The 12,754-nt window shown below is 39.6% G+C and overlaps 1 protein-coding gene across 1 annotated transcript in view; it reads right to left on the reverse strand.

The window, feature by feature from the left end:
• The window catches only part of LRP2 (LDL receptor related protein 2), a 206,694-nt gene that overhangs the window by 84,968 nt on the left and 108,972 nt on the right, over window positions 1-12,754 (reverse strand). The window contains exons 31-33 of the mRNA XM_032880388.1: window positions 11,049-11,177; window positions 5,675-5,841; window positions 4,507-4,650 (exon numbers count right to left, since the gene is read on the reverse strand). Coding sequence (XP_032736279.1) covers window positions 4,507-4,650; window positions 5,675-5,841; window positions 11,049-11,177 — 440 coding nt within the window. The remainder of the gene's footprint in view (window positions 1-4,506; window positions 4,651-5,674; window positions 5,842-11,048; window positions 11,178-12,754) is intronic.

Consider the following 12,754-nt stretch of genomic DNA (forward strand, 5'->3'; position numbering starts at 1 on the left):
TATGAAGGAGCAAGTAAAATACTAAAAGGGTGGCAACATGCCCAGGAAAATATGCTTTAACCAAATCAGAAGAGATCCCAAATCATGAGGGGGGAGAAAGGGGATAAAAAGAGGTTCAGAAAAAAAAAAAAAAGAAAGAAAAGAAAATAAACAATTAAAAAAAAGAAAACGAATAAAGAAATAATATAAAAAAGAAAAATATATATATATTAGATAAACTAGTTAAAAAACATTAAAAAAGAAAAGGGTAAAAGTTAAAAAAATTTAGCAGAAGAAGAGAAAAAAAATTGAAAAAGAAAAAAAAATTAAATTAACTGCAAGGCTAAAGAATCATGGGGAGAAAGCCATGAGTTCCGTGCTTTGCTTTCTCCTCCTCTGGAATTCCGCTGCTCTCCTTGGTATTGAAACTGCACTCCTTGGTAGGTGAACTTGGTCCTGGCTGGGTTTCTTGTTGATCTTCTGGGGGAGGGGCCTGTTGTAGTGATTCTCAAGTGTCTTTGCCCCAGGCGGAGTCGCACCGCACTTACCAGGGGCCGGGCTGAGTAATCCGCTCGGGTTTGCTTTCGGGAGCTTTTGTTCCCCGAGCGCTTTCCGTAGAGTTCCGGAGGACGGGAATGAAGATGGCGGCCTCCCAGTCTCCGGCCCGGAGGAGCCGAGAGCCCAGGGCCCCACTCCTCAGTGCACCCTCAGAGAACAGCGCCCAATTACTCCCGTCACCCTGGCCTCCAGCCGCGCAGACCGAGCCTGCGACCGGTTCAAAGTAACCCTGAGCTGAGAGCTCACTCCTCGGCTCCACCTCTATAGCCGGCTTCCCTGTTCTAATACCTGTAAGCTCTGCGACCCTCAGACACCCCCGATCCTTCTGTGACCCTGCGGGACCTGAGGCCACGCTGACCCCGCGTGCGCTTCACCCCGGTTAAGCCTCTGGAGCGATGTCCCTCAGCGGAACAGACTTTTAAAAGTCCTGATTTTGTGCTCCGTGGCTCTGCCGCTTGCCGGGAGCCGGTCCCTCCCCCCGCAGCCTATCTTCCCATCGCTTTGGATTCACTTCTCCGCCAGTCCTACCTTTCAGAAAGTGGTTGATTTTCTGTTTCTAGAATTGCTGTTCTTCTTCTCTTCAATCTCCCATTGGATTTGTAGGTGTTTGCAACCTTTAGATAAGCTATCTAGCTGATCTCCTGCTACCTGAAGTAGTCTCAGCCTGCTACTTCTCCGCCATCTTGATTCCTCCCCCCGTGTTATCTATTTTTAATTATTATCACTGTAATTGTGAAAACTAATGTTAGCAGAATCCTGAAACATCACAGAAAAATATGGGTTACTATACTAGAAACACTTTCTTATAGGAATGAGGCTATTCTAATATGCACTTAAGACCGTCTGAGAGAAGCAGCTAGTAAGAGATTAGAAGATGTATGTGATTGCTGACTGGGATGAAGGTTTTTCTATAAAGCTGCTTTTTAATGCAAATAGATTATTTGTGTACCAGTGTTTACGTTTCTATCTCTGCCCTCTTTCTGTCTCTATATGTATTTTTTCCTCCCTCCTCCTCTTCCTCACTCTCTCTCCCCACCCCCCACAACAACTCTCTTTAATCCCTCACTCTTCTAAATTTTTCTCTCTCCTTCATGGTATCTTTCTTTTTAATTTGCCTCTTTCTGTCAAAATTTCTCTACTTTTCCTGGGCTTAAGGATCTCTTTAAATTCAAAGGAAAGCTCTTTTTCCTTTTTTTGGCATGTATCAAGTTCTCTCACACAACCATTCTGTATGCCTCATTCTCAAGCGACGTAATTGCGTTTAGTGAATGGGCACACAGCTACCCCTAGTGGAAAACAATTTATTCAGTATTTCTCTTATTTTCAAATTTGAACTAAATATGAGTTATTCTTATCCCAGAAGTTATTGTGTTCATGTAAACAGTAAGTGAACACTATCTCTGCATCCTTACTCCATCCAACATTCCCCTGAGAGAGTCACTACTGACAACACCAAAGGAGAAAACCAATAAAAAACACTAAAAGTGCAATTTACCTCTGGATCATTGTTCTCATAGCTCCTCTATGGCTATTCTGAATATACTGGTGGTTTGAGGGAAACCGGACTCTGTATTCACAGGCTACCTTAGTGTCAAGAAGTACTTCTAGTTACTGAGCCAGAATCCCATTTTACAGTATGGAAGCAGAGGCTCAGAGAAGTAAAGGTAACTTGTCCAAGGTCAAATAGCCTGTGAGTGGAGGAAATACAGTGCTGTCCCCAGTCACAAAGTGCATTTTTGTATCTTAAAGTCCTTATCAAGTACTTCTCTCTGCATGGGATGACTTTTCCTTACTTCTTCATTTGGCAGAGATAAGTATGGGTCATCTTTCAGGAAACCGCTCACAGGTAATTGGTTCTCCTGCCATTCTCCTGCCCCACACGTTTACCTCTTCCCCTAGTCACAGAACACTTTACAGTCACTGCTCATATTATACTTAACACACTGGAACAAAGCTATCTGTTTGCATGTCTAACTGTCAGATGTGTGAACCACTTAAAGGAAGAAACAAGTATTTTATTCATCTTTGAAGATCCAGGACTAACCATGGGACTGATCTGTATAGTACAATGTGTTCAGTAAATCAGTAAGCCAGACTCAAAGCAGGTGTTTGGAATCCAAAGCAAATTATCTTTCCTCTGTGCCTCACTGCATTCGGGCACAATTACAAACTTTAGGCCTTACTGGCATTGTGAGTGCGTGCGCGCTCGCGCGCACACACACACACACACACACACACACACACACACACATTCATTCACTCACTCACACAGTATCCATCAGCTGGTGCCTTTTCATTGTACTTAATACTGATGGAGAAAACATGCTCCCTACTTTCGGAAAACTATTTAAAAGGGAAGACCCCCATTTACAAAGCAAGAGACAAAAGACAGAGTAGGAACACATTGTCATTCAGAATGAAGATGTGCTAAGATGTGAGTTTGGAATTAAGGGTTTTAGGCAGTCAATCGTGCCCATCTTTTGATGGGAGAGTGATACTTGTAGTTTAGGTTATGAAACAATATTCTGTCACTATCAAAGGGGGTTACAGCAGGCTGGACTGCTGGAATTGTCCTTTGTAACAAGGCAAAGTCAAAACACCGCCTGGGAATCAAGGCAGTGAAGCTAACTGTTGAAGCCAGTTTCTCAAATTATGTAAAATTCAGGCTTTTATCTAAACAACAAAGGGCTTGAACCAAATGAATCTCCAAGATCCCCCTCATGTTAAGAGCTTGAGGTTAGTTAGCATTTGTACATATTGCAAATGTCCCTCTAATTGTGAATGTGCACTACCCTTACCTGCCCTCGGGAATGTTGTGAGAATTTACCGAGATCCTGTTTGTAAAAGACCTTTGTAAACCACAGGCACGGTTCTGACCGTCAGATAAGCACTTCCCCTGTCCAATCTGTGCTGACTTACCCACTTGACTGTTAGAAGCTTTCCTCACCTTCATTTGGCATCTGTCTTTCTGAATACTCCATAGAGAACCAGCTAAGCAGCTGGTGCCTCACCCTGAGCTGTGAACTGTCACTCCACACGTCCTCGCTAACTGCCCCCCTCACAAGACCCTCCCCTTGCTTTAGAAATTTTCACTTTCAAATTATTATGAACTAATAATCCCTTACAGGGAAGCCTGGGCGGCTCAGTCAGTTAAGTGTCTGCCTCAGTCATGATCAAGTCATGATCCCAGGGTCCTGGGATGGAGCCCTGTGTTGGGCTCCCTGCTTCTCTCTCCCCCTCTGCAGCTCCCCCTGCTTGTGCTCTGTCTCTCTCTGACAAATAAATAAATAAAAATCTTTTTAATAATCCCTTGCATATTTTAACCTTGTCCCAGAATGGAGCAAACCAATACTAGTTGAGTTACCTCTGATTTACTTCATGTGATTGTATACCAGTACCCCATCTAAAATTTCTTCTGAGAATTAAAGTAAAAAGAATACTTATCACATCAAGGAAAGTATCAAAGGAATTAGAATCAAGTTTCTACTTTCTGTTTCACTGTTAGAAAAACTGTATGGAGCCATAGAAAGATTTCCATCTTAGAACAGAGGTAACCTATAAATTTGGTTTGTACTGAAATAGCGTTACAGACTTGTAACTGGAAAGAATATAGTAGGCTGGAAAATTTCCAGCCTACTATATTCTTCCATACTTAATGCTGAATTCCTTATGTAATTTTTCATTTTTCTTTTTATATATTTTTATAGATCATCTAAAATCCTTTTATATGAACAAGCTAATATTGATGCTTAGGAGGAAAATAAAATAAGGCAGTAGAAAGTTCCAAATAATTTATTTCTAAGGTGGTTTTACTCTTTCACTTCTAAAACTGATAGTTCATACTGATAACTCCTCCCTTTTGCCTCCTGCTGAAAAATAAGTTCAAAATCTAGGAAAATATTTCCTGTGAACAGATTTTAGATGCATCAAAAACCAGTGTTCCTGTAAACAGTATTATGGAATCATTACCTCAATTGATGGAGTTCCAGGACTGGTGTAATATAAGTTTCTTGATATCCAATCTAAGGCCAGGCTCATGGAAGACCCCAACCTAGATAGAGAAACCAATACTGTCCTATTGGTGCCATCGGTCTTCACTCTGTGAATTTCACCCTGGAAAGAAAGATGAAGAGAAGTGAGCTGTTTCAAGGTCACAGTTTCTATATCGAGGCACTTTCTTCACTGTGGCTACTGCTGGCTGCCATGTTTCTTGAACACTCCTCACATTTGGAGACAAGGCAAAGGTTCAGCACCATTGGGTGGTCTCATCGTGTATAATGCTAACATCAGCAATACTTTGAAAACAGTGATTTTTAAATGTGTCCGAGGACTGTTCAAGTCTCATCATTTGGGCTGCCTCTGAAACTGGCTACAGAGATTCATTTCTTAACTACCACAGACCAGAGTCATAAAAATGTCATAAAAATAACCCAAGTCATAGGTGAAAAGCAGGAGGCCAAAACAGCCATAAAAGCCCATTTCATTCACATAGAGGTGAGAAGCATCAAACAAAAAGATCTTCCCTCTAAAGATCTTGATGGTCTTAATCTAAAGATCTTCTCCTCTAAAGGGTGAGTTCCCACAGGAAGGGAACTGAAGGAGTGTTCTTATCCTGGAGGCAAAGATGCTGATGAAGACCCCATCATCAAATGTTTTGCTGGAATTTCCTCAGGGAACTATTGCTTTTTGTCTTGAGTTATGATCATTTTTATGATCATCTAATATCTTCTACTAGGTTAAGCTTCCCAAGAGCAAGCCTTGTTACTCCTCCTTCTTGGTGTGTATTCTACAGCAGCAAGTCATTAGTTCAGCGCAGAGCAAAGAGTAGGCACTTAATAAATACTTGTTGGATGAATAAATAATATCCAATAGCTTAAATATGCTTATTATCTGACTGCTCCAGGCCAGCCTCCTATGTACATCATTCACTGAATCAAAATAAACTTAGTGGTACTATGTGTTAATTAACTGAATTTAAATCAAATAATTTTTTTTAAAAAACTGAGTGGTAAATTAATTTATTTCTGAACCATTTCCCTTTTATCCACCCAACAAATGTTTGCTTGTAAGAAGGCATCGGTGCAGGCAGACTTTTCCAAGAACCAGTTATACACTTTCAATGTTATTCAAAACTTACTGGATTCTCAACCCAATAGATGAACTGCTCTGAGTCATCAAACTCCACATCGTAACCGTTCATCACCCCTGCTATGGGGACCATAGCATCGTTGCTCTTCACTTCGGGATTAAGGGAGATTCCAAAAATTATACTGTGTCTCACGGTTATTAAGAAAGGCCGATCATCTGTGAAAACAGCAGAATACTGATCAAAATTATATCCCACTATTCCCAGATATGTAGAGTAATGGAAGGCAGTGGACTGTTAATCATCTCCTACGATAAAATACCCTTGCAGCTTTGCAGCAGTAAATATCATACATGGTACACATTTCATCAAACAACCCAGGCCTTGGATTGGGTGTTTCATCAGGTTTCCCGGGCACCAGACATCCAATTCTACATATAGTGCTCCTGGACTTCCCCAAGGCAGGTCAGTATTTCCCTTACTCTTCGTGAAGCTCTTGCTTACATGGATAAAGCATCTGCTTTTACTGAGCATCACAGGGAACACAGACAAACCTAATACCCAATAACTTAAGAAAAGGATTTTGAAAAAAGTGAAAGAAAACATATGAACTATTATTGCTGAATGGCAAGTTATTAGTTTTAATATTACCAAGTGCATCTCTCCAAATGTTCTCCGATCAACAGCTGTCTTCTGTGCTTGATTCTAACTCCCCAAAAAGCTGTGACTGTGTCTGATTTACTCACTGTTATGTCCCTAAACCTGGCATGTAATAGTTGCCAAATAAGTATCTGCTAACCAAATGAATGAACACATAAATGAATAAATAGGTGGAAGCATAAATGAATATGTAAACAGTATCTTCTAAAGTCCTCAAAGGTATCTGGACATTGCAACTTAAACATCCTCATAGCATCTTATTCAAACTATCAGTTCACTTTATCTCCTTAACAGGAAGTAAGAGGTCTTTTTTCAAAGATAATCTTTATCCCAACTGTAGTCCTTTTAGCAAAAAAAATCTAAATCGATGAAATTCAAGAGTGGGGTTTTATTTATGATTATTTCAGAAAAGGAAAACTGCAACTTGAGTTTTGTGGTATGAAGACATCTACATGAGCATATCACATATTAAGTAAAATTAAAATGATTAATCACTGCATAATTTTCACCTGCTAAAAATGATGGTTTCATTATTTTAATAATCTGGAAAGTTTTAGATCTTCAAAGGGATTATTTTGGCTCTTTACTTATTTTAACACCTCATTAGCTTTTCCTTGTTCCTGGAATTTCTATTACTAAAAATAACTTAGCATTTATTAACATAATAAACATTTAAGGTAATATTGCAACTATTAACTATTATATTTTACAGCTATTATATACAGCTTTAGTCTTTCCCAATAAACCTGCAAAGTTGTTTTCAACGGAGGCCAAGGCAACTTGCAGGGGCTAACGTGCGTTTAACTCATAAGCCTGTCCTCTCTCAACTGCTCCACATTGCCTCTCTTCTGAACCAATGCAAAAGCCGTAATAATCGTCCCTTGTTTATTGAGAATATGTGCCACATACTATGCCCCAAATATTATTTCACTTAACTTATCTTATCTTATTGCAAAAAATTAAGCAATTTAACCAAAGTCACACAACCAGATCTTCAGACTCCAGAACTTATGTTCTTAATCACTACTCTGCAAAAAGTGCAGGCTGAGTATCAAATTATCACTCACTTCATTTAACTGCATAATATACTGAGAAAGCTATATTAGGAGTTCCAACGTACTTTGAAATTATATTGAGATACCTAATTATTTATTCTTTATACATTTTAAGTGCTCATTTGTTCAGTAAAAACAAGAAATATTCCCAAATATCACAGGGGAAATTTTAAATTTTACTTACTGAGAACGTAATACTGCTCTTTTAAACGTGTAATTTTCCTCCTGTTTAACTGGAGGAATTCTCAACCAGAGCACCTAAAAACTGCATTTCTCATCCATCAAACATGGGCCTTCTTGATTCCTCTAAGCAGCTCCTCTCTAGCCCTACCCAGATCTACTCCTTTGGCCACTACTCCTTCACGGGGCTGTGTCTCGGGCCCTTGATCTGATGGCTGCTGCTGGATTTGAGAGGGCTGACCACTTGGGAATATTTATGGGCAATGCACCAAAGGGGGGAGAGTCATTCAAAGCTGTACTGTCAGAAAGCGAGAGAGCCAAGGTGAAGGGTGACGCCAAGGAAGAGCTAGACAGGACCGACCACTGAGACAAGTGGCATGGGGCGGGGGCGGGGGTGTGTGTGAAAAGTGCTCAGTGGGAAAGAAAAAAGGGGCGTGATTTTATGACATTACACAGCTATAAAGGAGCAAATGGGTTAAAAGTACAGAACTGAAGGAGCAAAAAAGGTTACTGGAGGGCTTGTCATTCACTCAGCATTTACTCAGTGCTGCCGTGTGCCACAGGCAATGAGCATCTATCAGGTAGAGACTAAATCCTCAAGAACTTAGTCTACAAAACAAGGGAAAGTACAAGGACGCTTATGATTCCCAATGATAATGGCCATGAAGGAATACGCATAGAAGTACTGGGCTTGGATGGGAAGGACTTCAGGAGGAAGTGACATTTAAGCCATCCTAGGACAGCATGTCTCAGTCTTTTGGGTTTGTTTGTTTTTTAAGATTTTTCTTTATTTATTTGAGAGAGAGAAAGCACGAGAAGGTGGAGAGACAGAGGGAGAAGCAGGGAGGGAGAAGCGGGCTCCCTGTTTAGCAGGAGAGCCTGGTGCAGGGCTCAATCCTGGAATTCCAGGATAACCTGAGCCAAAAGCAGACACTCAACCGACTAAGACACCCAGGTGCACCTGTCTGTCTTTTGACATAAAAAATCATTTCTTCATTTTTATTCTTTATGTCATGATCCCATTATGATTAATATTAGCAGAGCAGAGAAGCAGAGACAGCAGTCAGAAACAGGAAATTGATGATGTAACTGAAAAGCCACATTTCTCCCTAACCAGGTCCTCCTTAACTCAGACCTTGCAGTAACTGATCAGCGCCTGCAAACTTTCCAACAGTGTGTGCAGGCAGTGTTTTCTTCTTACATTGCACATAATCACTGAAATAACTTCCCTGTGTCCTTCAGTCTGAGCCAGAAACCTCTTTCGGATTTCAGGTTGTTTATTGTAGAGGATGCTGGGAGATGTTTTGGTTTGCTTTTTGTTTACTTCTTGTTTTTTGCCATTGCAGAGAACATATTTTCTAAAGAATAAAAAGCTATTTCATGCAGAGAAACTTCTCAGTTTTTAATTTTATAACAGAGAATCAGGAAAAAATAGAAATACATCGTAATTCCCTTGCCGAACTGTAACCACTATTGATGTTCCTGTGTATTGTCTTCCAGACCTTTTTATTTTTTTTAAAGATTTTATTTATTTTATTTAGAGAGAAAGAGAGAGCACATGCTGGGGGAGGGGGTGGAGCAGAGGGAAAGGGGGAGAGAGAGAATCTCAAGCAGAGTCCATGCTGAGTGTGGAACCCAATGTAGGGCCCTATCCCACAACCCTGAGATCCCAATCAGAGTCGAAATCAAGAGTTGGACGCCAAACCGACTGAGCCACTTACACACTCCTTCCAGACCTTTTCAAATGCATATTTTTTTTCCCCTATGGCCAATACTGAACAGTATCTGCTTTTTCACTTAACCTTATCCCATAAGCACTTCCAAAGATATTCTAGACACTTAGTAAACAATATTTTAAAAGTTATTTAACCTGTAAATCAAGAAAAATGTTTTTATCTATAAATGTTTACAAGTCTTCTAAGCTTATTATTGAAAAAAAAAAAAAAAAAGTGGAACTCTTTTTTAGTTAACATATATTGGCATTAAGTTACCCAACTGGTGCTCAGAAATCACCCGAGAAATACCCCAAAAAATTCCACCTCAGTAAAGTCAGCCCATGGAAAACAACTAGTGCAATTATTTAAGAAACAACAAAAGCTACTATTTAGATATCAATCACCATCAGATAGTAATATTGATTACACCAATCCCTAATGCATAGTTCAACAATCTTTGTGGGGTGAAAGAATGCTTTGTATCCAAAATGTCTATAAGCCTAGTTTAATCTTCTGCTGAAAGACTCAGAGGACACACTAAATTGAACAATGTCAACAAGGATTAGGTGCATAATAAGTCTCTGGAGAAAAACAGCAAATGCCAATCCCTTTGTAAGCATTACCAATAATTAAAATCTTTCATCATGAAAGTATCATTGCAAAATATTATATCCTGATGGAATTCGATTTTCAGTAAGCCTACATCTGAAAAATCTGAAACACCATTAATTTCCTGGACTCAGCATGAATTTTCCACTTGAAAACTAACTTCCCTCTAGACTAGGATTCTACTTTCTCTCAGTTTAAGAATTTTTTATCATTAAATATTTAACTTCTCTGCAACCATTTCTGTCAGTACCAAAACACATTCGCTCCTCTGAGAAATGAAAAGAACTGGAACTTAGAATAACTCTCTAGATTTTTAAGCAAAAGGTGAATGATTTTTTTAAAAAAGTCTGTATTATATATCTAGAACATACTCCAGCAGAAATCCCTTTGGTGGATTGACTCTATCTTTCCCTTTTGTTCTTACTCCCTGAAGTACTTTAGTACAATTCTCCACATACATTTCTAAAAATATCTAGAGTGGAACAAAATTAAATTGCTCCAAGAGTCGCTTACAGTCTATCACACAAAGAAAATTTTCATTTTTAAAATATCAGATATTAATTACTGAAATTGGTGTCAGAAGACTCACACTGAAAACACTCCTGACTATTGTTAACAATAAAAACAAGATAAGGAACTTGAAACATAAAGCCATACAGAAGTGTCAAGAATTTTTACTTCCCTCCCCACCCCCTTTTTTTAAAAGAATTTTTACTTCTCGGGGTCCCTGGGTGGCTCAGTGGGTTAAAGCCTCTGCCTTCGGCTCAGGTCATAATCTCAGGGTCCTGGGATGGAGCCCCACAGTGGGCTCACTGCTCAGCAGGGAGCCTGCTTCCCCCTCTCTCTCTGCCTGCCTCTCTGCCTACTTGTGATCTCTCTGTGTCAAATAAATAAATAAAACTTTTTTAAAAAATTTTACTTCTTAAGCACAGAATCTGGAACTTCCTATCTTCACAGTTTGCCTAACTGTGACCAGGTAAGACAAAATATGAGGTTAAAGATTGCTGAAGCACATGCATACATTATGAGCTTCGCATGCAGAAACCGTATTACAGCTGAGGGGCTCACATCAATCACCCCAGAAAGCATGTACTCCAGACACTCTCTGCATCGAAGGGAACACAGCCCACGTTCCATTAGCAAGTGGCTTAGAGCTGACACCGCCTTGTTAGACTACGGTGGGCTCTCCTTTCAGGCATACTGTACCTTTCAAGCAAGTCACAGAATCATGAGAAAGACTCCAACCCGAAGGACAAGCACAGGAATAAAGGTGTGGCCGCTGTGAGGAAAGCAGGCATAGATGACTGCAGGAGGAAAAAGCACATGAATTTTCACCTGTAACAGAAAAAGGAAAGACAAAAACATTGGCGAATGGAAGACCTCTCACATTAAGTGCACAGAATGAATGGATAAAGGAAATGTGGTACACACACACACTATTAATATCATTCAGCCATAAACAAGAAGAAACTCTTGCTATTTGCAACAACACAGATGGACCTTGAAAGCATTACACTAAGTGAAATCAGAGAGAAAGACAAATACTACATGATCTCACTGGTATGTGAAATTTAAGAAAAACCAAATTCATATAGACAACAGACTGGCGGTTGCCAGCTGCATGCAGTAGGCGGTAGGAAAACATGGGTGAAGGTGGTCAAAAGTTAAAACTTCCAATTACAAAGATCAGTAAGTCCTAGGATGTAATATACAGTATGATGACTATAGTTAACAATGCTGATTTATCTATTTTAAAGTAGTTAAGAGGGTAGATCTTAAAAATTCTCATCATACACACAAAAATTTTGTAACTTCATATAATGGGGGACATTCACTAAACTTATTGTCATGATCATTTCATAATATATACAGATATCAAATCATGTTGTAAACCTAAAAATACAACCTCGTATGTCAAATTTCTCTCAATTAAAATAAATGAATACATCTTAAAATGTGACACAGTCATGCTGTTACTGTCCTCCCAGAGACCTCCAGTGGAGATACAGTACATTAAGTTACCCCTGTTGGTTTGTTTTTTTTCCCCCCCAAACAATTTTACTCTTCCCTAGCATTGTGCTTTCAACACAAAATTGGGAAGAGGGGGGAATGACTTGCCCAAGGTCACAGATCAATCCTATCACCAGACTATGAACAAACAGCCACTGAGTAGCTCAGAGCTTAGTAATAGAAACATGATGCCAAATAATACGTGTCTCTTTGCCTGAGCTAAAAGAGATCTTTTTACATTAAATGAAACTGACATACACGTTCCCTTTGTGACCTTGACATTTACCCACTGTCGTCCAAGTTTTGGTTAGATAGTCATCTTTTATTCTTCTATTGATGACATCTTTGTGTCTCTCTGTTTTTTTAAAAATAAGGGATCCTGTGTGCAACCCCAACTCACAGGATGTTCTCTGGATCTTTTATGTCCTTATTACATATAATGCGTTAGATTCATTCACTCAAAAAATGTTCACTATGTTCCAAACACCATTCTAAGCACTGAGAACACTGTAAACATAGAGCAGATATTCTAACAAAGGAGACAGAACTAAACTCATAAATGATGTGATTTCAAGAAGAAGGTGTAGGTGAAGAGCAGAAGAATTACGAGAGGGGTAAGCTATTTTGGATGTAGGGCAGCCAAGGGCCACCAAGGAGTATTTGAGAGAATCCAAAATGACACTGAAGGGGCAACTCAAGCAGAAGTCTAGAAGAGGGGTGTTCTAGGCAGTAGTAAGAACTGGTACAGAAGTTCAGAATAGGAAGCAGCCTGGTATGCTTCGGGACCAAAATGAAGTCCAGCGTGGCAAGAGTACATGGAAGAAGAGACAAGGAAGAAAAAGGGCCAGATTCTGAGACATGATAAGAAAGTACTATAGGGAGGGTTTCTTGTTTGTTTTTAA

The sequence above is a fragment of the Lontra canadensis genome, unplaced genomic scaffold (assembly GCF_010015895.1).
Source record: "Lontra canadensis isolate GAN:19392208 unplaced genomic scaffold, GSC_riverotter_1.0 scaffold69, whole genome shotgun sequence".
Taxonomy (NCBI): Eukaryota; Metazoa; Chordata; class Mammalia; order Carnivora; family Mustelidae; genus Lontra; species Lontra canadensis.